General features: G+C 38.3%; 3 protein-coding genes across 4 annotated transcripts; 1 reads left to right on the top strand and 2 right to left on the bottom strand.

Moving 5' to 3' along the window:
- Positions 1–244: 244 nt before the first annotated feature.
- On the bottom strand, positions 245–10,357 carry LOC136256850 (upstream-binding factor 1-like protein 1). The gene is made up of 11 exons (XM_066049909.1): positions 9,880–10,357; positions 9,716–9,802; positions 9,599–9,667; positions 6,413–6,573; positions 4,995–5,093; positions 4,484–4,639; positions 4,200–4,409; positions 3,883–4,038; positions 1,681–1,781; positions 1,137–1,154; positions 245–908 (listed from the first exon to the last, which is right to left on the bottom strand). The coding sequence occupies exons 1-11, from the start codon at positions 9,938–9,940 to the stop codon at positions 416–418; spliced, it is 1,611 nt and encodes a 536-aa protein (XP_065905981.1). The 5' UTR covers positions 9,941–10,357; the 3' UTR covers positions 245–415.
- Positions 10,024–22,853, top strand: LOC136256847 (uncharacterized). The gene is made up of 13 exons (XM_066049906.1): positions 10,024–11,371; positions 11,534–11,590; positions 11,682–11,810; positions 12,032–12,332; positions 15,658–15,750; positions 16,891–16,963; positions 18,316–18,489; positions 18,592–18,746; positions 19,296–19,371; positions 19,888–19,989; positions 21,139–21,341; positions 21,464–21,693; positions 22,115–22,853. The coding sequence occupies exons 1-13, from the start codon at positions 10,099–10,101 to the stop codon at positions 22,762–22,764; spliced, it is 3,516 nt and encodes a 1,171-aa protein (XP_065905978.1). The 5' UTR covers positions 10,024–10,098; the 3' UTR covers positions 22,765–22,853.
- A 108-nt stretch (positions 22,854–22,961) lies between these two features.
- Positions 22,962–24,789, bottom strand: LOC136256852 (uncharacterized). 2 transcript variants are annotated; one of them, XR_010701676.1, is made up of 3 exons: positions 24,592–24,789; positions 23,941–24,413; positions 22,962–23,196 (listed from the first exon to the last, which is right to left on the bottom strand). XR_010701676.1 is itself a non-coding variant. In XM_066049912.1 (2 exons), exons 1-2 carry the CDS (start codon positions 24,730–24,732, stop codon positions 24,003–24,005), a joined length of 552 nt encoding a protein of 183 aa, XP_065905984.1. In that variant the 5' UTR covers positions 24,733–24,789; the 3' UTR covers positions 23,936–24,002. The 2 variants fall into 2 exon arrangements, 1 of the variants encoding a protein (XP_065905984.1); XM_066049912.1 differs by lacking the exon at positions 22,962–23,196 and having other exon boundaries at positions 23,936–24,413.
- Between the last annotated feature and the right edge of the window lie 22 nt (positions 24,790–24,811).

Here is a 24,811-nt window from a genome sequence, read left to right as displayed (position 1 = left end):
TCATTGTACAAATTTTGTTTTATTGGCAGTACTGATAACTAAAATTTGTACTGGCAAGAATGAAGATGATTTTTGATAACTGTTCTCAAATATGTTCAGATCTCAAGTTATCTTCCCTACGTATACCCAAGATTTGGCTTTGTTGTGGACCCCTTTAGGAGCTAAACTGCAGTTTCTCAGAAATTGGGAGAATTTTAGCATATCCCCCTTTGTTAAATGTTACTGTCCCGCTATTTCAGAGTAGTCAGTTAAAAGTACAAGTGTTTGGCATTTTAATATATGTACAGTGTACAGATGTAAGTATTCCGTTAGGATAAGTATTTTACAAAACCAAATTTTATTAAACAGATTATTCACAGTAACATACATGTACATGATACAAGTACACGAAAAATAAACATTCATTTCTGTCATTTCATTCACCATCAGAATCTGAAGAACTGTCTTCCTCACCACTGCTACTACTACTGCTACCATCACTGTCGCTACTTTCTTGTTTAGTGATCCTTATTTCTTTTCTTGCCACTGGACCTTTAGAAGAAATTGCTTTACTGGTTATTATTGCTGCTGGAGGTATGGTAGTTGGAGCCTCTTCTTCCTCCTCTTCAGAACTGCTTTCATCACTACTGCTACCACTGTCACTGTCTTCATTGTCACTGTCTTCTTCTTCATCTTGTGTTTGTTGTTGTTTTGCCTTGTGATTTTGGAGAGAATTTGTGGTGGTGTTTGTTGGACTGGTTATACCTGACTTTGTTGGACTGGTTACACTTGACTTTGTTGGACTGGTTAAACTGGATTTTGGTTTGCTTGTTGGACTAGTTAAACCTGATTTTGTGCTCGTGGCAGATGATGTTGCAACAGCTACAGTTGCGGTGGTAGATGATGTCACAGTAGCTGCCTTCGGTTTTCTGTATTGTGAAGAGAACAAGAGAGTTTAACAGGAAGATGAAGCATGCTCTAATCCAGTCACCTACAGGCCAAGTTCTAAAATAGGTTGGTGGCTGTATTTCACGTGGAAAATTTAAAAGTTGGCTGGTTTACCCCATTTTACAAGTGCCTAGATTAGAGCTAGTTTGACATGTCCAACAAGAAATGACTACAAACTTGAGTACACATTTTGATTCGTAGGTACGTACCTCTTTGCTTTTGCACCCCTGTAAAAAGTAAACAAACAGATATTATTACTACAGTATGTTGCAACAGTTCAGCCTTAGTGCCAAATATTTTGTTATAAAAAGGATACACACGGATCCCAACAGAACTGGTGTGTGAGGAACATCACACCCACTTTTGCAATGATAAATTCATTACAAAACATTGGATCATGTGATCTTAAGAGTATGAGTACCAATTTTATATTCAAACACCAAAATCTTTATCAAGTATCTGAGTGAGGTAATCCATGAGCCAAAACAAACAAACTAGTGGAGTCTTGTAGCTACATGATGCAAACTTATAGTATCAAACTTTGGCAGCATAAAACATCAGTGAATTTGGCAAATTGTCCTTCAACTTGTCCAAGCCTTTTCCACTTCCAGCTGTCACTAGCTAATTCCGCTGTCTAGTGGCACATTACAAAACACAATGATTTGCCAAAGTTTTATTGTCAATCGGATTATTTGCAGATTCACCAAAGCTTTATGCTGCCAAAGTTCCCTACTGTACAGTAAATAGACCCACCTTTTAAGTAACTCCTTAGCATCAGGATATCTCTCTTGGAACTCCTCCAACTTCACTTTATATTCCTTGTAGTTATCCTCATAAACCTTCTTGTATTTGGCCTACAACAACAATGAATACAATGATAACTAGTTTGCTGGTTTCTTGTAGACTAACTGTAGCTTCCTAACAGAGTTTCTGGTGTAACTATATGACACACATGTGAGCACATGCACACTGCATGCATGCAAGCACACTACATACACACACTGTGCACACACCACACACACACTACACACTAGTGTTGTTTTAGTATCGCATTTAACTTTTAGTTTTAGGTATAGCTGTAAGTAGAAAAGGTTTTAGTTATATGGTTACCATCATTAATATATTTTAGTTATAGCATTAGATGTCAGTTATCAAACAGTACTATATAACATGGATCATGAGAATTTTGTCAAAAATCCCTAAAACCAGCCCCACAATAGCTGTGGCAGTATTGTAGGTATAATCAAACCCAAAAGTGTTATGCAGTGTGACCCAAAATGCATCCATTAAATTGTCACAAAGTTTAAGTGGAAATTTTCTGCTGATGGATTGATCATGACTGACTGACTGGCTGACTGACTGACTGACTGACTGGCTGGCTGGCTGGCTGATCTGACTGACCGATGCATTCAGACAAGCACATAGCTCAGTAACGGGAAAGGCTACCGGCGCTTAATTTTTCACTGTTAGATATTGCTTCAGCCTTACTGGTACCTTTTGGCATACTGTAGTACGTACAATGCACACATCATGGACTTTATCTTTGCCCTTTTTTGCGTCCCATTTCTTTCAGCAGGCAGCTCAATTTGCACTAGTGAGTGTGATGGCTTCCTACATCTTTAATGGGAATTGCCTGTATTTCTGGATTGATTGTGGAGACGCTTCTTGTATTGATCTTGTAATGCTGTGTAATGCATTTAACATAGCTGAAAACAATTTCCAAAGCAATACCAGTCAGTGCATGCTACCCTTCGATAATTTGATGCACAGTTGCACACTTTCAAATCACCGTGTTTGGTTTATACAATAATTACATACGAACAAGTATAATATAGTGCACGTAATTTCATTATATAATTTAAAGAGCTCTTATTATTTAATAGTTTTAGATAGCTACAACCTGCTTGAAAACATTACTTTTTACCATTAAACCATTGTGAATCTGTGATGATTATTAAATATTTAAATACTTACTTTTATATTCATCAGAAGATGGTATGTATGTGTATAGTGAATGAGCTACATGTGTTCAAGTGTTGCTACAATATCAGAACTTTTAGTTTTAGTTTTTAAGTTTTATAATTGTAGGTAGTAAGTACTTCTTAGTTTCAGTTGCTTGTAAATATTACAGGTTTTGCAATTGAATTCATCACCTTTGCAATTGACTTCGTCCCATTTACAGTAGAATTCGTCGCCTTTGCAGTAGAATTCATCGTGTTTGTAATTGAATTTGTCGATTTTGCAATTGATTTCGTCCCTTTTGCATTAGAATTCATCACGTTTGCACAAGAATTCATCCGTAACAAGATTGGCAGCTGCAGTAAACACGCAGCTGCTTCATGATCTTGTCAAAGTACAACTGTTGTAAAGGTGATAATTCTTCTGCTACAACTTCTTCAGTAACATTCGCAATTGTACTTCGCTATTGGCAATGGATGTGGTCACTCAGCTAATTAACTTGACAGACAGCTAATGGCTTTGCTGCGTATAACCAGCATCAATTACTCTCTAGTGTCTCGAGTGGTATTCTCCATGGCAAAAATAATTCACCTTGTGATGAGCGGCTGGTTTCTTGCAGTCACTGTAGTTATGACAAATTCTTGTGCAAACGCGACAAATTTTAATGCAAAAACGACTAAATCAAATGCTGACAAATTCAACTGCAAAGGCGACGAACTCTACTGCAAACAGGACGAAGTCAATTGCAAAGGTGATGAATTCATTTGCAAAAACCTGTAAGTAATAATTTTAGTTTTAGTATAAGCTTCTATGTAAAAATTGAGGCACTTTTAGTTTTAGTCTTTTTAAAAATCAAAAATCCTTCAGTTTTAGTTTTAGATAACTAAAAGTAAAAGCTCCAACTAAAACCACTTTTAGTTATAGTTTTAGTTAACTAAAATAACACTACTACTACTACTACTACTACTACACACACACACACACACGCTACATTACTTGTTTCTCTGAGCTCATAGCATTCCATTTGTCTGCTAAATTCTTGGTTATCTCAGATGCCTTCATATTTGGATGCTTATCCTTGTAACGACGTCTTTTAGCATTCACAAAAAGAAAGTAAGCAGTCACAGGTGGCTTAGGGGCTAATTTCTTGAGCTACAAAATGAAAAAGAAAACCAATAGTTGAACCACAATGAGGACATACTAAATACAACATTACTAAACATGTACTGTACTCAAAAACGTTTAGCAGTTTCAAGTCTACTTTAATACAACGTAATGTTGCTGTCAAGCAAATGCAAGGAAGGTTTACACACCTCATTAATCCTTTGTTCTGTGCTATCACTATCATCTTCACCAACTTCTGTGGTCTTCTCTGTACTCTTTTTCTTTGGTGTGGTCGCCCCCTTGTGGGTGTTTACCTTCGGCTTAGGTGATGGTCTAGCATCAGGATGTTCTGAATAGAATTCCTCAATCTCCTCTTTGTATTGCTTTTTCATGGTCTCATATCTCTGAATATATTTCTCCTATATGATAACATTCGCACATAATTATACATCACTACATAGACTAAAACAAATACATAATTATATCAACGCACCTTTCTGTCTGGTCCAATTTCTCTCCATTTCTGTGCCAACATTTTAGTCACATCAACTTGTCCCATTTCAGGATGCTTCTCCATCATCTTTGATCTCTTGCTGTTGACAAACTGAACATAAGCTGTAGCAGGCTGTTTGGGTAACTGATCCTTGTACTGAATATACAGAGAAACGCAAATATTATGCTGCATTTCTCATAAAGCAGAGATATATACCGTATAGAGGGAAACTTTGGCGGGGGTACACTTTGGCGAATAGCAAGCTAAATCGCATTTGGCGAAATAAACTTTGGCGAATTCAAGCTCAATCTATAGCTATGAAAATGCTAATCTCAAGTGCTACGAGTAATTGGCGGGTTAAACTTTGGCGAATTTGTAGCAAATCGCCAAATTCGCCAAAGTTTTCTCCCACCAAAGTTTCCCTCTATACGGTAACCAGGACTGCAGTCAACACGTGTACAGTGAAACAACACTTACTAACTCTTGTGACAACTAGCACTATTTAACACACCTTTAATTTTGTCTCTTGTTTCATGATTTCTGCGGTAGACACTTTGGCCAGTGGTGACAGGTCAGTCAGTATATCATTAAGTGGACATGATAGTGGATACTACAGGTGATAAAAGATGTATAGTAACACTGTAATACTAGCAATGGAACTGTACTGTGTGTGTGTGTGTGTGTGTGTGTGTGTGTGTGGGGGGGGGGGGGGGGGGGTTTGCACTATATACCCTGCATCTACTCATAGGAAGACCTAGACTCCATATGACAGCAGAGCCTACCCCTTACGAAAATTTGTTATGCACCACCACCACACATGCTAGTGCTGTTATTTTGTATTTTGCATGCATTCAGTGTACTGGTAGTATATATCGGGCCCAGTTGCATGCATGCATTTACATAGCTCTTGGTGTTATTGCATCTGTGTGCATCTTGTGATTAGTTTAGCAACAGAATGAATGCATATATGTGTGCAGCTTGCAAAATGTTGGTGTATTAATGTTAAACCACCCACATCTAATATGATAGCTGCTGATGTGTATAGCTATTGATTTGCATGCATGTATATGTACAAGGTTGTGCCATATGGTGGTGGCAGCAGGGGATCAGGGAGACCACTCTATAGTATGTTCACGTTGAGCTGAATCCTCAAAAACATTTAATAACTCATGGATGCAATTATACACGATCTTGAAATTTGGCTCATTTGTAGTACTGCTTGACCCGCTAAAAATATTTCAAAATCTTTTTGTTCAAATGTTTGACATAATATTTACGGTTAATCAAAATTTTCACAATATATTTCCTATGTGGAAGCCATATAAGTACAGTGTCCATTACAGCCCTTTCCCAAACTTGTAATGGAGCCAAACCGTACATGTCTGTTGTTGACACCTTTGCTGTTACCAATAATCATCTGGTTGGCTGAAATGTTAAATCTTTTGAGAAAAAATCCACTGTTAATTTTTAGCTGTTTTTCAGGATTCAGCTCAACGTGAACATACTATAGCTCTTGACAATGTATAGTTAAATAGCTTTTGCTTACGGGATAACGTTGCAATTGGGGAATGGGAAAAGGGGTTCATTTATACTGTATGTACTGTAGCAACATTCCCTCTCAGAGCTTCACATTTCATGATCAAGCTCCTAGAACCCCAATCATATATCAGTTGCATGCTTCAAACTTCACTGTGTAAATTTCACTGCTAAAGTTGCCTCCCCTCCCTCACACCTCTTTGACCTGCTCCACTACCTCTGGGTTGTGTTGTTTTGCAACCATAGAGAGTGCAGTATACAATATGTGTAATCACACAAAATTCCATGTTACACCATGCATTACACACAAATACGCACGCATGCACACACACACACACACACACACACACACACACACATACGCAAGCACGCAACCAGCACATCAGTACATACCTCTCTGGCAAGAAAAAACCAGGATTTTGCTAGATCTTGACGTGACAATACAAAGCTATCTTCAGTGTCCTCTTCGGGATTTCGTCGAGGGTCAATGTTCTTTGCTATAGCACTAGACACCAGCTTGGTTGCTATGTTAGCTGCTATGTGGGACAACCATGCTACAAGGGAAGATCAACATAAGGCATGTTACCTGTAGGAGACACATACATGTGTATGCACACACACAACACACAGATACTGGAAAATACATAAATACATGTCTTATGCATACACACTCCGCCCATATCAAATACCCACACACATATGCATACATTCACACACACACACACTAGGACGGTTTGAAGCTGAAAGTTGTTTTACCCTTCCAGGGCTTAAGTAGCCATGGACACTGGTAGGTCTTACCAGCTGTAAAGTCATGTGCTTCCTTGAGGCTACCAAGATAAATGTAGTCTTATGTAGCTGTATTATAACAAAGGGTGATGTGCAGCAGATGTACACTGATCAACTGGTCATTAATAACTGACAGGACACAATCAACAAAGCCTCAGAAGTTTGATTACAAGAAGCTTCAGAGGGTAAAATTTGACAGTCCCAAGCACTGGCAAACAGTATACACACGTACACACTATTATACTAGCAATCAGGGCCGCCGACATACGTAGCTATATCCACACATACAATAAAAACGTACAACAGTCTAATTCTTTCCGGTAGACTCAAAGACACAGGAAACCTTAGAAGTCAATTACCCATGCAGCATTAGCCAGCAAGATCCATAGAAATGAGCATCCCCCACAGGCAGCAAACCACTAGTCCATTGCTCGTATTAAATACATCTTATAAGGCACTTATGTTGAGCACTGTAACTTTTAATCTCGTCACTATTCACGTGCAACAACGTACGAGGTAACGTGTTAATTGGTGCTATGCCACAAACTCTGGTAACAGGGCAACTAGTAGACTATGAAGTGACAGTACCAGTCTAGGGCTTCCAAGCGAAGAATGAAACAGCAGCGAATAGAAATTGAGGTTAAGGGAAGGCAGACCTTAAAAGACTGCGGGTGGATCTTGCACCCGTTAATGCGGAACCACCACCAATAGTAACTGCAGGAACTACAAACAATGAAATGCTTGCAGAACCTAGTTCAGGACAGCTGGATGAACAACAATCAGAATCAGAAATGCAGCTATCAGAAATGTAAACAGGTCCAGAATTGGCTATTGCAGATGACATAGTGAACCACTGAACAATGTCAGTCAATCAGAGCAAGTTGTTCCTTATCAATGTTCAAACAATGATAACACCAAAAAAAGTAAATTTTGGTTAGCGCTCCTCTACAATTTTATATAACTGTATATTTTTGGTATATCATTCTGTATATCAATTAGAATAGTAAATACTGCAATAAATGCAGGCTGGTGCATGTTGATCGTTGTCTTCTTATACCTTTAAAATCGACAGTATTCCTAATTTCCCATTATCATTTAGGTAGCTGCTATGAATTTTTCTTACCTGTACCAGTAGCACCTATGCCACTTCACAAAGAGGATACACTACCTTCTACTTCAAACGCCATTGTGTGCAATGATCCTGCAAAATGGAAAAATCTTTCCAAAACACAAAGAGAAAGCATTGGTTTAGAGGTTCACTGAAACTCCAACAAGATTTTCACATGATTCCCATGGAAGATGCTTTCCTGAAAACGTGTTCAGCAAAACTCTGAGTAATGGGGGAAAAGTATATGTGGATTGGCTGGTGTGGAGTTGTTCAACAAACAAATTGTTCTGCTTTTCATGTTGCCTCTTTCATGATACTGATGGAAAACAAGCGTCGTCATTGCTTGCTTCAACGGATGGTGACATTAAGGATAATTGGCGGCAGATTTATGACCAAGTTAAAAGTCATGAGCAGAATTCTGTGCATGTCTCCCGTTATTGAGCTTGGAAATCTTTAGAAACCGCGATAAAGGAAAAGAAAGGAGTAGATGCAGCCATGCAAAAACAAATAAGACGCTGAAACAGCCAAATGGAGAGAAACAATACTAAAGTGCATTTTGGATGTTAAAATGTTTTTTAGTTGAGCGTAACCTTCTATTGAGAGGATCCAGTAGCAAAATAGGAGATGAAGACAATGGTCTGTTAGCCATATTATAGTGTCACTGAACAATGACAAATGTTTAGTTATCAAAGCTGCTCCAACAAACTGTTGAAATCAGTATCGCGCTCAATTTCAGAGGATATAGTGTTTAGAAATATCCTAGGTGGTATTTGACAGAACTGAGACTTACTTAAATTCAAGCTCTAAATCCCCTAATAAAGCTGTTACTATATAGGTGATAAAACTGTTGCCCAAATCACTCTCAGAGGGTCTAATTTTCAAAAAATTCCTGGGGGGACATGCCCCTAATATGGCATGCTTCGTGCACACCAAGATGTTACCAATTGCAAGTTACATACTAGTAGGGGGCCTCGACTTCTTAATTTGCCCTGGGCCCCCTAAATTCTCTCGGTGGTCCTGCTAGCAATTATACTCACAGGAAATAATAATAATACCTTGAAGCATCAGATTACAAGGAACAGTACAGGAAGCACATCATATTACATTGATAACTGCATATTTATAGCACAGGAATTATGAATAGGAAATGATGCATAAGGTAACAGTGCTATATACTATTATCTACAAGTGAGGATACATATAGTTGGCAACACAAAAACACTTTGGCAAAGTCTGATTGACAAAAAAAAAAACTTCAGCAAATTGTCTGGTTCATCACATAACACAATTAATGCATACGAATAATAATATATAATTATTGTGGCAAAAAAGTTTGTTAAATTAAAGGACAATTCGACAAGGTTTTATGCTGGCTAAGTGTTCTACTATAATGGCAGTCCTAAAATAATATATAACGTGGTAATTACCATGATAGTCAACAAAGCAGCCAAGATTGTCCCAAACAGAAACCATTGTGATTATAAAACAGATTAGGCCCACCATATAAATGGTTGTAACTAAACAAATTATATACATATTTTAGCTGTACAACATAAGACACACAACTAAAACACACTAGTTGGTATATGTACTTGCAATATACGGCAACAATAAATACCACATTTAATACACACAATTTTTTGATTAAATTCATGTGTGCATATATTAATAATATTTGTACTCACATTTATTCACTGGACGTTTAGGAAATTTAAATCTTTTTCCTCCCCTAGTGTTCCCTTTAATACCGTTGTCTAAAAGGTTTATATGAAAGAGAAATACGGAAATAAGTTGAAAGCAACCTGAAGGTGGACTCGCTTCTTCTGCTTCCATTGAAGGGGCCTTCTTTCCTGCTGACACCTTCTGTAGTTTAGCAGGTAGATCATCGTCTACATAGATACACGTGCAAGTTTCTAATTAGCACACACTTCAACTTTTCCCATCTATATTATATTATTGTCCTTACTGTCGTCTAACTGCGAATTATGTTGCCGCTTTCTACTTTTCTTTGACACAACTTCCGCCATATATCGAGCCTATCTGACCGTAAGATGAACTAGCTTTAAAAAGTGATAAAATCTTAGCTACCAACCGCAGTAAGCTTTAAATAGAATAATGATATGGACACACCCCCAAGGTTTAACTTGGTTACCAAAATACTGATAAACAACACGTCATTGTCAACATGGAAACTGGCAGTGTTTTGACCTTTCCTGCTCCTGGAACGTCTCACCCGCTAAACGATACCTTGCAGAAGGCTTTGGAGACGCTGAAAATTCACCAACAATGGATTTCAAATCGTAAAAGTCCCGCGTCTGTAATGCCTGAAGAAACGGAGACAAGATTCCCTAAAAGAGACGCGTGGCGAGCACAAGATGAAGCACCTGTGGATACCACAGACACCTCTCCCACTTCAAAGCATGCCCACTTGAATTTCCCGCCTGTGAAACGAAAATCTGCTGGTTTGTTTACTTCTAGCCTGACCAACAGTAGAATACATTCAGGCGTCGTGTCACCATCAGGGCGGGCTAACATGGAGAAGAATGCGCCATTACAGCCTCCTAAAGCAGCCATCAATGCTTGGAGTGGGCCTGACATTACAAGTGAAGAAACACTAGTGGATATTGAAGAGGATAAGTCTCCTATTGTAGAAGAAAAGCTGAGCTTAGGAGTGGGAAATGACAGAAAGAAGAAGAAAAGGAAGAAAAAGCCTCCACCAGGTGTACAATCTAATACTACAAAAAGTAGCGCTGCTGAAAATGTTGACATACAAAGTGCCACTAACCTTAAGGTAGAGCAAGCTAGTGCTACCAATTCAGAGGTACTTCATGGAATAAGTTCACCATCAGGAGATATTGTTGCTAGCCAACTTGTATGCTCTAAAGATGGTGAAAACATTTCTACAGACAATATACCAATTTTAAATGACTCCATAAAGCCTGAGGCTGATACTCACTCGGAAGGGGAACAGATGGAAGCTGATTTTGACAGTCACGTAGTGGCAGTATCGCCAGCTCCAATACCTCAACAGATCTCACTTTCATCAAGTTCACAGTCTAAGTTACGCATGTCCGAGACAGAGGCACATCGGCTGGAGAACAACACTGCAGTATCAGCAAGTTCTCGTCATGAACACTCTAGTGTGATGGAGTTTCCTATGCACAGTGCTGACACCAACAGAAAAACAAAAATAGTTACTGATTCAATCATGCATGTTGTTATGCCTCAACAACAAAATGAACACCAAGGTCAAGCAGCAGTTACCTATCATCACAACAAGTCTGTTACAATTGATAGTGTTGTCTCCAAGGTGGATTCTGATGGTGTGGAGATCATACAAGAAAGTGTTGAAGAAGCTAACGATACTGATAGCAGTAGTGTAGTAGTGGAAGATGGCGTTACTGAGGATAGTGCTATAGTGTCACCAGCTAAAGCGTTGAACTTTCCTAAATTGACAGGTAGCTATGCATTTGTACATTGTGTGTATTTGTACATTGTGTGTGTGTGTGTGTGTGTGTGTGTGTGTGTGTGTGTGTGTGTGTGTGTGTGTGTGTGTGTGTGTGTGTGTGTGTACACACTGTAGATGTAATACACTACTTCTTGTGTACATGTTGTTTCAGATCCCAATGAGATGGTTAGACAGCTACCTAACATTATGGACAGAAGCAGTTCTACTGGTATGTTATGTATATGTGTATTATTTCTGTTGTGTACTATTATCTCATCACTTGTGTACATACAACATTTAGTTTGTTCTGATTGTTTCAGTATCCATAGTTGATGATAGACGCTCTCACAGTCCTCCACCCTACCTGGTGCATAAGAAACATGTTGTCCCACCTCCTCCGTGTCCTCGATATGGGACAAAACAGCCAGCTGTTCTACCGATGACCCCTGGTGTGTGTGTTTGTAGTATTCACATTTTAGACCATACTTTCTCAATGTTTAAAACTTACCACAAAGCAACTTGACCTGGTATGGGTCCTGTTTCACATTATGCAATGGAATATAACTGTATTATTTGCATAGCTGGCTATCCTATATCCCATATAGGTTGTTAAGTGTAAACCAATATTGTACAAGTTTTTACCTCTTGTGATCAATTGTTAACACTTTAGTTAGTATAAAAAGACACTCAGGAGATTCCCCAGCTCCAGTAAGGGTGAAGGAACCTGCTACAATACTGTCAGTGAAGCCAATTACACCAGCTAATGAGGAAGAAACATCAGTGACATCGCCATCTGATACATCATCAACACCTCAAGTGATGTCACCTAATGATGACAGTCATGTGGTCACAGCAGATGATGAACCAGACCTCTCATCACAGCCACTACCTCCAGATGCTTCTCAATACTTTGTGTCCACCTCTGGTAACCAGAGGAAACAGGAACTACCTGCTCTGCACAAAGCAGCAAGGTGTGTTATATACAGCACTGTTTACACTATCTGTATTAAAAATTATATCATGGCTAAAAAATCAGGCATGATATGACTAAATATCACAGAATTTTGACAATGTGTTTTTTGAACAATAACTGTCTGTTTGACTGCTCTATTAGAGTACAGTGGAACCTCAGTTGTGCTTATCCAGATTCTCAGTTAACCGAACTACAGAAATGACTGCTCTATTAGAGTAGTTACTGTTCTGTTAGGGTAGTTAAATAATACTGACATTTTTTTATCAATGTTCTTTATAGGTTATTTATACCAGTTTCAGAAATATACAGACTTTTTCTTTTCAGACTTAGCTTATGGACCACCCCTGGTCCCAAGGGGCTCAGATAGCCGAGGTTCCACTGTATCTCAATATTGATTTGCAGTGTCATTTTGTCCCCTAGCATCATGTGATAATCAATGAAATAGCAAGCCTAGTATTTCAAGACTAAGGAAATTAACAGACACTGTGTTAATCCAAATAATATATTGATATCGTGATATTGTTGTTCCATTGGGCAATACAAGGAGAAATCTCATAGAACAGTCAGGTAGTCCTGTAAATGTATGTAATTTGGCAGTCATCTTATTCTTGCTTTGTTATTGGAAATCTGGGGAGTGGTAATAGGGAGGTTGAAATCTGCTTACTAAATAACTGCCGTTGCTTCACTTTCATAGCCTCAACATTAGGATACATTTGGCTGCCTGGACAAAACAAGTCTATTGTGCAGCCTTTTTGTATATAGTAAACTGCCATTCATAGCGATTGTATTATTAGAGACTTTTAGTCAGAATATAATTTGAGTATCCCAGTGTGTTTGGCTGTTAATACAGAGCAGTCTTCATACCTGACTGTAACTAAGTATATTGCACAAATCCAGGTATCTTCACTATTTTAGGGACCTGAGGAATATGGCACAATTTCGCCCGAGCTGATTATTGTGTCATTCTGAAGGTCTTTAAATAGTGAAGATACTGTGGATTTGTGCAAGAACTGATTTAGATTATGGCTCAAGCAGCTCTGGTCACTGCCAGTAATGGCGGCTTCCTGATCGAATTGATGCTAAAATAACTCACTGGTTGGCTTCCTAGATGAATACGATCATCTTTATGATCCAGCAATGTTTTCTTCACACTCTAGTGGTGATTTCTGATGGCTGTTGTGACTAGAATCCAGCAAAGCACATTACCCATGTGACAAATAGTTTTGTCACAGGTATCTAACGATTTTAAATACCTACCCACAGGTATCTATTGGATTGTGAAAGTTAGACAGCAAGTAGCTTGTTATGAAATAACACATTAGACTATAGCACACATAGTATGCTTTGAAGTTTAGTCGTTAATGAGTTATTTTCATACTATTAGAAGGTTGCCATCAGTAGAACGATTTGTCTGTAGACAAAGACTATATTGTTTCATATATAATGTGGTTATTAAGCAAATGGTGTATCATGTGGCCAAGTACAGCTGCTTCGGGTGCATAGCAAACAAGTGGAACCAAAAATGTTGTTTTTTCACATTCATAGCTTGATAGTTCCTAAACAGAAATTATCCAATTTTGTTGCGGAAACTCTTTCAGGGTGGGGCACTTCCTTTTCCAAATTTGAGTTAAACCCACCTAGCCATCACTGAGATATGCACCTTCAAAGTTTGTCTTATTTCTTCGTAAATTTGGAGGGCAGTATGTAGCAGTGTCATACAGCACATTTACAGTTCAAATTTTGTACAGATCGGATTAAAAGAGTTATGTATGATTTTTTTAAAAAGTAAAACATTTCAATTTTCAGTATGTCCCCTTCAGTGGTTTGTCTGGTAGATGTGTTTTCACCAAGCTAGATTGTGTGCCTGATACACATGGTTGGAGTTTTTTTTGTTTTATTTTGTAACTCAATGGTCTTTATTTGTACTAGTACCTCTACAATGGTTAATCTATCTACAAACCTATTTTCAATCCGTACCTTGGAAGTGGTTTACCCTGTAGCCATGAAAGTAGATTACCGTAGAATCTGGTTCTTAGGTGCATATGCCTAATATAAGTTTGCGAAAAAATATTGTGATTAACATAATATTATAGTTGTTAAGCGCATGTGCCTAATAAATAAACCTCATCATGATTATTATGGATTTCCTCTCTTGGGGTAGTGTGAATTGCAGTCATTACATGTACCAATATTTTGAGTCCAGTTTTAGTACACTGAATCTTTCATGTGGAGCATACTACAGAAGACCGTCTTGCTTGGTAAGTCATCTCATGTTGGAGCTTCGTGTTCGTCCACATGCACTTATCATCCACGATTAAGTACGAGAAATGAGTATGCGCTTAACAGGTAATATGCACTTAATATATATGTGCACTTAACAACCAGGCTCTGCAGTAATCATCTTAGAAAGGCCTTTCAGTTGAAAAGAATAATTGGGGTTCAAAACCTGTGAGTTATGCAAAAACCATCTACTTGTACATAGCAAGTGAGCAATCGAAACACCTCTAATAGTATAGTCACCCTATCAGTTATACATTCTATTAAAGCTCTCAGCTACATTACAAGTCATTTTTACATTGTTTTTTCTTTACTGTAGGAAGAAGAGAAGACAAATTTTATTGATTTGAACTATTTAGCTAGTTGTTAATTATTATTATCATGTACCAAAAGTGCAACTTGTAATAATTATAACTCCTGCAGAACTCTCTACAGAAATGACATATTTGTATAGCTCATAATGAACTCTATACTGGGTAGCTTGTAACTTAGCTTTGACTTCTTGTAGCTGAACCCTCTACAGGGTGACTTGTAATGTGGCCGAACTCTCTACAGGAAGACTTGTAAATGCCAATGATATTTGCCACTCCTTTTTGTAATTGTAGATCCCAAAATCAGCCATAGGCAAGCTGGTTTACCCTATAGGAGAGTTCAACTATATGTTGCCCAGAAGAGAGAGAGAGTTCATGTACATTACCAAAGTCTCCGTGTAGAGAGTTTGGCTGCATAACAAGTCTCCCTCTAGAGCTACATTGCAAGTTCACAACATTTTCACCCAGGTTTTTTTGAGGCTGCCTCTTTTTTTACACAGCTAGGCTGTTTTTGGTATAGAATGACACTGGCATTAGTGCACATACATATCTGCTTTTCCTAGCACAAATATTGGTTCAATTTGTGCATGAAATACAGACAGGCTACATGTTATCTTGGGGTGTGTGTATTATTAGAAGGTTTAACATGAACTTAAAGTTTGTGACTAAGCACTACAATACTTGTACTAAATTTCCTGATCATAACACACTTACATGATCTCATTGTATCAATAGTCTTGGTAAGATCCACACCATCCAACACTTGTTGAATCATGGTGCTGATGTGAACCAGACTGATGCTGATGGGAAGATGGCTCTAATGTACTGGTGAGTGTATAGTAGTGGAATTACCTACACTAATTGCTGTTTGCATCAGCTATATATGGTCCATGGGTACATATTGGGAAGTAAATACCTTCACCTGCATGTGGTGATGTGTGGATTACTAGTCCTGCCCCAGGAGGATTTTCATTATATCACCTGAGTATAGGTGGCCAAGTATTGTACTGGTAAGCATGACAATGTATACCATAGCTGAAGGTTTTAGTTTGCTTTCTTTTTGTGTTTATGCAAGAGTATATAATAGTAACCAAGAGTATCGAACGGGTGTATAACCCTGTGATTAATGATTGCGTAAAGTAACATGGATATTTCAGTAATTGTTCATTGTTATTGCCATTAAGGGTTGCTGTATTTAGCCCAATTCGGCCACTTAACCAAGCGAAAACACGATAGTGTTAAAGGGAATTGGCTAATGTTAAAGTTCTGGCACTGCCAAGCGGATCCCTGAAGGTGTGGCAACACACTCGTTTGTGCAACCATTGTTTTAGCGAGCTGGAGTTATCTTGGGTCCTTACTACACTTTCCTACAATAACTGTTGAATACTTGGTTGATAACACGGAAAACTGGCGAACAAAGACCCGTTGCTGCATATGTATTTCAAATTACCATTTCACATAAACGAACAATTACTGAAATGTCCATGTTACTTTACGCAATTATTAATCACGGGCTAATACACCGTTCGACACTCTTGGTTTCTATTATATACTAGTGTGCGTTGTATATACAAGCACATTTACAAGCAGGTGGTGGCAATTTCCTGGTAAAGTTGCAGGTGTCCAAAGCTGCAGGTTGCAGGTGTACTGGCAGGGGAAATAAACATTGTTAATCAAGTGTACATTAGGTTCAACTACCCAAAACGTTTCTATTTGTTTGTTCTAGTGGCTGTACATTTCACAGACACTTATCAAACACAGAAATCCCATAGACAGATGCAGGTATACACAATAATGTACTGTAAGTAGAGATACTATTATATGTATACAGTAAGGAATTGCCTATGAGATTGATACATACTCAAATGGTACAGTAATTCAATGCTTTGTCTCTGTCTCTTGACATTGTGGTCCTCTTGTAGTTCTTTCACCTTTGATGTACTGTGATGTGGTTCATACTTTCTATAGTATCCATCCTAAGGGAATTCATCTGGCTAGTGCAGATTTGTTGATGAAGGAAGGAACCAACTTGGATCATCAGGTAAGTATATGTGTGTATACTGTGTCAGTACATATGTGTGGTGCGTGTGTGTGTGTGTGTGTGTGTGTTGTAGCTTCCGTCCAAATAGTCCATGGGTCATATGGTTCATTCAAACAAGCCATTACTAAGTATAACCAAGTATGGTATTACGCAAGCACATCAATGGCTGCAGCAGGCACATCCCAGCATGTGTACACACAGATGGGTTAATAATAAAGTTAACAGATACAACTAGATTACCAGCCATTAGTTAATCTACTTGCGGGATTTTGGGGCAAGTGGTCTTTTATAAAATGATTGCATCATATACACATGTATAATGGAGTTGTTGTTCCCTCTTAGGTGCCATCATTTATACATTTCATAGCCAATGGACTGTGTAGTGTAGTGAGTAATTGGACTTATAAATAACACATAAATGCGAAATTCTGCCCCTACGTTGTCCCAAATCTGTTACTAAACCAGATGGTGACTTGTATTTGTAGTCTAGGCAAGTGTCTAAGGATCGAACCACATTTCCCTCTGTATTCAAACATGCACTCAAAATTAGGGGCAATGACTACTCTTTCAGTAGGCTGTTGATCAAATTTATTTTGCAAGAATTCTGATTGTTTCTGTGCGAGTGTTGATCATTGTGGGAAGAGCCCTGTGTTATTATTATTGTGATACACTTCATTACATTATCCCATCATACAGGTCTTCTATACGTAGTACGAGCAAGAGTGAATAATGGAGAAGTTTACTCTTGGTATGAGTCATTGACCATTTTGAGTAATGCCAGAAGTCCATAATCATTATGGGCTCCTGGTAATACTATGCCAATGAAAAATGGAAGTTGTACATGTCCTGGATTGTTGTTTGTTAAGTTTATGGTAAAGGTATAAATCAATACTAACTTGCTCTATTCATCTTTAGCTGTTTCTACTTATTCTTCTTGTATGTATGTAGCTGTCTTCCTATTTACGTTTGTGGTATTGTCGAAGCAAGTACATGAATACATGTCCTGTCCGAAAAGGAAATGGTGCAGTATATGTAGTGGCAATAACAAAGTTTCATATAATGTACATAGAGCTGTAAGCAAGCCTGGAAAATTGGTACACTAGTGTCATGACACCTTTAGGTGGACCGAAATTAATTAAAGTATACAAGCACTGATTACTTACTGCAGTGGAACTTATATGTAACCACGTTGTCCTGTTAAGATGTCCTGACTTCCCAGGTCAGGTTATGTACAAATAATAACGGATACTTTGAGAGTCAGACCTTAACTAAGTGTGTCAATTGTCCTCATTACAGATTTAGAAGTTATACCATAGTATGTATTACCCATCCTGTGTTCTTCACTATAATAGAGTAATGATGGATCCACTGTACTACACCTGGCTGCCTATCAAGGAGCTGTGTCGTTGGTGGAACTACTGCTACTGAACGGAGCACAGGTGGACCTTCGCGACAAAGATGGCCGCCTCCCGATACACTGGGCAACGCACCCTTCCTCCACTAAATGTATCAACATAATTTTGAAGGTATACAAACAGCATAAACCTGGAGGAGCTATATATGCATGTACATGCTGTACACTTGCACAACTTAGTACACCTTTATCAAATAGCATTTCTGTCCAATAGACATCCCTATATGGTGTGGATGATGTGGACAAGGCTAACATGACATGTCTCATGTGGGCATGTTTCCATAACAATGTCAACATTGCTGCGTTCCTATTGGACAAACATGCAGACAAGGAAGAAAAAGACATTGATGGTATGACTGCCATGCACTGGTGAGTCAAAACAGTTTTGTTTAGTAGATCAGAGGAAACCTATAGTGAAGCTAAGGCCATATATTATGGTAGTAATATAGTGAACCCTTAACTCAAGGAATTAAAGGAAAAACCTTCATGATAAGAACAAGCATCTTATTGATCCCAACAGATCTGGCTTACCTCATGTGAAATTGCTGCACCACTCATAGGCTAAACCATTCATAGGCTAAAGCCTGTAATACAACCCCAGTGGTGGTGACTTGATCTTCCAGCAACATTCAAGTGCTAAAAGATCCAAACAGGATTTGGAACTTCCTCTGCATTCTGCCAGTTAAAATAACAAGACTTCTTGGTTTCAGTATAGAGTTTAATGTTTTAAAAACAATATTATAGAGTGCAACAGTGAAATGTAAACTGTTGGTTTTGACAGTCAATAACATTTTGATACATGTACACTAATACTTTACATTGGTTTACTAACTGCAAAGCACAGTTGTGATCATTCTGTGTGCAGGTAGACTAAGGACAATAGATTGATTGACTGTTGTTTGTTGTTTACACCCTCAGGGCTGTGCATGTTGACGATGTGAAGTGTCTCAAATTGTTACTGTCTCCCAATATGACGTACTTTAAGGACAAACTGGTATGGACATATGTCTGCTATGTTACATGCTGCACACAACACACAACACACACAGACATACACCCTACGCACAGACATTATATCTATAAGGTTTCAAGGTTCCTTACATTACACACACATTTGATATCCTTCCCTTCTCTCAGTTTCAAGATGTGTGCACACAAACACTTATAGAAGCACTATAAGTTACATTTGTATGGAAACACTTCAACCCAACATATCCCCATATACTGATATGTATCCCATACATGTTGATGAGTAATGTATACTGTAAAGGGAGTCCATCCATAAAGACTCCCTATGCCTGTCCATGGCTCGGATTCATCTGCTGACTAAAATATTATGTTAATGAACACTTTTGTGTGAAGTTTAGAGTGGGCCATTTCACAATCAATGGGACTGACTGCTGTGTACGAAGACTCAACGATTGTCCAATGTGTAGTGGTTATAAGTACATTCTGTGGCAACAGCACTACTCTTCATATACTGTATGATTGCTATTACATACACACACAGGGTCGTACAGTGATGCATACTGCTGCTGAGAAGGGCTCATGCAAGGCCTGTGAGGTGATCCTCAACCTTCGCTTGGATGCAGTTTATGATACGGATAAAAAGGTACCATTATTCAACTACATGGAAGGATCCGTCTCATTTAGCAATATGTTCCATACAGCAGAAAATTTTGACGGAAGGAAGAGTTAATGAATCCATAATTAAATGTTGACAAAATCTAAATACCACTTTAGAGTTTTGGCGAATAAAAGTTGACAACTGACGTTCTGTCAAAATTTCCTGTCATATGGTACAGTATGATTTTGTTGATCTTGTGTGTATATTTCTGTGACACACAGATCAGTTCACCATGTTTCACATTTGTATAACCAAAACTTTTAAAACACTTTTTTTACTTTACCTACTATGTGAAAATTCCCTGGAAAACATTCAACTCTTGCACTAGCTTGATTGCTCTGTTGCTATTACATAAAGAATACATTCATAATTGGAAGAAACATTACACAACCTACAAGGGTGTTCATGTTAGTGGATTATATGGTTTAGTGTCCACTGCCTACAAAACAAAGCCATGCTATGGTTATCATTATGGCTTCAACATAGTCCTGGTGAGAACAAAGATTATTTTTCCATCCACTCCCACATGATGCAATGTGGAATATGAAAAACTTTACATTGTTGTGATTCATATATTGCCATCTCTGTGACCAAATTAAAAATGGTCACTATAAATAGAGTGATCTTATTAATGCAGTAATAAAGCACACCTTAGCTGTGTTTGGGAACGTACATACACACATGATGTTGGTACATGTCCACTATTAATTAAAGAGGTGGTTGCTAACTGAGGTATCAGGACTAAGCAGTGTAAATGTCACCTACTGAGAGCTGCAGTTAAGTGAACAAAACACACATTTCTCTGGTGCTGTGTGTCAGTAGTGACACATTAACATGTTACACAACACACAAACACACATGGCTTATGTGTAATGTTGTATGGTAGATAAGTGTGTGCTAGTGCCTGTGAATGTGAGAATAATACACAGAAGCACACAATGTGCACATCATATGAATATCATTACTTTAGTGTACATTCCTGTTACATGTGGCATTGCACTTTATTGGGTCCAGTGCACTGATTTGTCTGGCCCATTGTGTATCTAGTACATATACAAGATGGGGAGTTTCAGAGATTGTTGGATAAGTGGGCATACTAGAGCACATATGCACATCCAATTCCTGTTATTATAGGGTCGTACCCCACTTCACTGGGCTGCAGTATACAACAAGGTGGACACTTGTGCCCTGTTGTTAGACAGAGGAGCAGATGCCAGTCAGAGAGACAACTGTGGTAAATCATCCTTGGATTATGCTCGTGTGAAGGGACATGATTATGTTGTGGCTATGTTAACCAGTCACGAGACGTCACAATCTGATTTTGCAAGAGTGTCGAGGTATGTTGTGTTCATGTGTAATTGCTGTTTGTGTAATTGTGCATACAAGTTCACTTTGTTCTAACCTCATTCACTTTTGACATCATGCAAGCAAGCAAAACTTGTATAATTATTTTACGTAGGTCTGCTAGTTTATCAACCTTGCGTAGTCGAGTACCAAGCTTTGGAGAGTTGCCTCGTTCACCACTAGTACGCTCCACCAGTCACCTTTCAGATGATATTGATGGAGAGGAAGACACAGCCAGTGCAGCAATTACAGGCCCCTCTGTAATCTCGGAGGAATCCAGTGAAGGGGATAAGATACTGGTAGAGAAGGGATGTTACCTCGGACTCTTCACCAAGTATGGGAAAGGTCAGTGTTACTACATGTGTGTAGAATAAAGATCATCATAATGTGAAATGCAGACTGTATACATACAAACACTCTGGACTGATACTTCTCTAACAAGGACATGTTTACACACACATGTACACAACACTAAGTCCTTTCAATAAGAACATTATTAACAAACTCTAAGGCAGGCCCTCAATATCAGTATCACTTAATATTAATGGACCTTCAATGCTACAATTGAGACTACATACAAACTGAGAGGGTTGTGCTGAAATATACAAGTCACATCAAAATAAATAAATTGTGTATTCACAGTAAACCTGAAGTGCAAACTTTTACCTTAAAGCGCATACAAGCTCCTGCTACATTGAATCCAACTTTTATTACACACATCACACACCAATCAACACATACATTATTGTCCATACTCTACATATAGGACCTGTTGAACACCATTTCTTCAGACTGGACAAGAAGAAGAAAGTTCTACTTCACTCAAGAGATGACAATACTAACCCTAAACAGATAGAAGAACTCAAGCTGTTATCTGTACAGCCATCTCCTAGTTTAACAATAAGAAACAGACTAGACTATGCTCCGTTAGACCTCCACAAATATGCCTTCTGTATTATCACAACTAATACAGGCCCATTAGATGTAGTAGCGTATACTGCTAGAGCTTACAATGGCTGGCTAAGAGAACTGACTAAACTCTGCCAGCAACAAGAAGCAACGGCTGAAGACCATAGCTACATTGGAGGGAGCCTTGACAATCTCAGTACCATCTCCGGGCTAACAACGCCTAGTGGAGCTGATGATGGGTGGACAGAAAACTCTTTTGTTCGTAACCCAATAGGAAATTCTCCAGTAGCAAGTAACAGCCAATTTTTTTCATCTGGTAGAAATTCTGCTGCGAAAACTGCTTCAAAGAGCAAATCAAATGTTCATCAGACAATAGAAGAGGAGCCCATCGATGATGGCTCTACGGTGATTAGTAATCCAACAGTGTTCACTTCAACCCCTAACAAGCCTCAACCCGATCACTTGCCTTCCTCCATTGTAAATAATGACAATGATGATATAGTGTAGTGTATGTTATGCAGAGAACAATACTCTTATTTTTCAATCATATTTTTAAAACTACTTACAACAATGAAGAATGTTTATTGTACAGGTCACATTAGTGAAAAAACGAGTTGTCTCACCTGATTAATGCATGTACAATTCTCAAGCAATCTAAAATTCCACTGTTTGGGCTACTGTAGTTGTCATTGTTTTACTAGTAAATATTATGTCTGTAGTTTCATAAGCATGGTAATAGTGTAATCATACCAAAAGTTCTCGTTTTCAATAATTTTAGTCACTTATTTTCAGTGAATACCTTGACAGTATTCCACAGTCCAATTTTGTTAATTTAGATAATACATTTGTAAGTGGCCTAAAAATGTAGTGAAGCATTACCTCAAGCAGTGCATGCACACTACTTTACGTTTTCATACAACACAACTATCATGTTTTAAGGTTACGGGATACTGTAAACCCCACATGTACACTATCGATCATTTTTCATGATAAGGGGTTTGATTTTTCTTAATGCATTGTTATCAAATATTTATGCATTCTTAACTTCTCATAAATCGACATGGAATTCAAATGTTGTTATGGAAACATGAGTTGTCCCCATGCCAAACAGTGAAAACTGTGAACCAAAAATCAGACCAATGAAGAACCATGAGAACTTACTAACAATTCTAAGGTTTGAAGAACATCACTTGTGAGGGACTGACAAGAGGATTTGTGAATAATGTGTATAGTTGCTGAAATATGACTACAATGTGGCCTAAAGCAAGACACTGTGGTCACAAAATTAATTTTTAAATTGATATCACAAGCACTAGAAACATTATTTTTAACAAATGGCTCCGTCAGGACCTAGACAAGAAGCCAGACTAGTAGTCTGTTTATACAAAATGTTAACAACTAGTTTGACAGTCCTGATTTTTGGTTCAGGAAAATATCGCCATTAGTCAGCAAAACTACGCATGCGCTTACAGGTGCGCCAGTTGCTAAGTGTGTTGTATCTATGTTATCTTGTACTGTTACGTGTGTTTTCTTGTACCTTGTAACTGTCCAGTCAGCACGCTATTATTCTCCCAACAATTTAAGCCTGTTACCAGCTGATACAAAACACAACAACACCAAGCCCGCCTTAATTACGTAATAAAAATTTTGTTTGACAGTCGCTCACTATCCCGTAACCTTAAGCACACTTTATAACCATGCATGTAAATTATTAAACAATATTGGCTACCTTACAACTCTTATTGTTAAAGTTCATCTTTCTTTGATAGCAAATATTGTATTGATGATAGAATGTCTTCTTCTTTAGCTTGTGTATCAAAAAACTGTACTACCTTCCCATTACGATCAACAAGGTATTTTGCAAAGTTCCATGAAGGCTCACTTCCAGTCTGTCCCATCAAATAATCATATATTGAACTGCGTCCCTCTCCAATTACATTGATCTTAGAGAACAGACGAAAATTGAGGTCATAGTTTGATTTAGCAAACTTCACGATGTCTGCATGGCTTCCAGGTTCCTGATTGCCAAATTGATTACAGGGGAACCCCAGCACCTCCAAGCCTTGTGACTGGTAGTTAGTCTGTAGCCAAGTCAGTCTCCGATAGTTAGTATCCGTGTATCCACAGTAGCTTGCCACGTTCACTATCAACAAAACCTGTCAAGCAACATCATCCTTTACTGCTTACTATGTACATAAAACAAAAACTACAGCTGTACAAAAGCATTACACACTAGCTTTCAATTATAGCTTGCTCAGTGCATTGATGAATGTACTACACGGGGCGTACAGTACACGACATTCATGCACTGTGTGCCAAAATTTCCGTGCTCACTTTTCCTTTGTACTTGCTCATGGCTACGTTTTTGCCATTGATGTCTGTAGCAGCGATGGAGTAGAAGTCATCTGTGCCTACTGCACTGAGAACAACTATCAATAGCAGTTCAACCGCTTGTAGTGACAGCCACCGTCCCATGCTGCAGATGCTGTTGTAGTAAACCCAAACCCACAACCAAAGTATTTTGGCATTGTACTATTGTCTTACGAAAGAATTA

This window comes from Dysidea avara, chromosome 5 (genome assembly GCF_963678975.1).
Source record: "Dysidea avara chromosome 5, odDysAvar1.4, whole genome shotgun sequence".
Lineage (NCBI taxonomy): Eukaryota > Metazoa > Porifera > Demospongiae > Dictyoceratida > Dysideidae > Dysidea > Dysidea avara.
This window is presented reverse-complemented; position numbering and strand designations above follow the sequence as displayed.

What these genes read in the sequence shown, in the direction of transcription:
- LOC136256850 (XM_066049909.1), bottom strand. Translation starts at nt 9,940, where the DNA reads ATGGCGGAAGTTGTGTCAAAGAAAAGTAGAAAGCGGCAACATAATTCG. An exon ending in AGAAGCGAGTCCACCTTCAG is followed by an intron (nt 9,668 to 9,715) that starts GTTGCTTTCAAC and finishes TAAACCTTTTAG; the next exon opens with ACAACGGTATTAAAGGGAAC. An exon ending in AAATTGGACCAGACAGAAAG is followed by an intron (nt 4,410 to 4,483) that starts GTGCGTTGATAT and finishes GTTATCATATAG; the next exon opens with GAGAAATATATTCAGAGATA.
- LOC136256847 (XM_066049906.1), top strand. Translation starts at nt 10,099, where the DNA reads ATGGAAACTGGCAGTGTTTTGACCTTTCCTGCTCCTGGAACGTCTCAC. An exon ending in GGACAGAAGCAGTTCTACTG is followed by an intron (nt 11,591 to 11,681) that starts GTATGTTATGTA and finishes TGATTGTTTCAG; the next exon opens with TATCCATAGTTGATGATAGA. An exon ending in GATTTTGCAAGAGTGTCGAG is followed by an intron (nt 21,342 to 21,463) that starts GTATGTTGTGTT and finishes TATTTTACGTAG; the next exon opens with GTCTGCTAGTTTATCAACCT.
- LOC136256852 (XM_066049912.1), bottom strand. Translation starts at nt 24,732, where the DNA reads ATGGGACGGTGGCTGTCACTACAAGCGGTTGAACTGCTATTGATAGTT. An exon ending in TGAGCAAGTACAAAGGAAAA is followed by an intron (nt 24,414 to 24,591) that starts GTGAGCACGGAA and finishes GTTGCTTGACAG; the next exon opens with GTTTTGTTGATAGTGAACGT.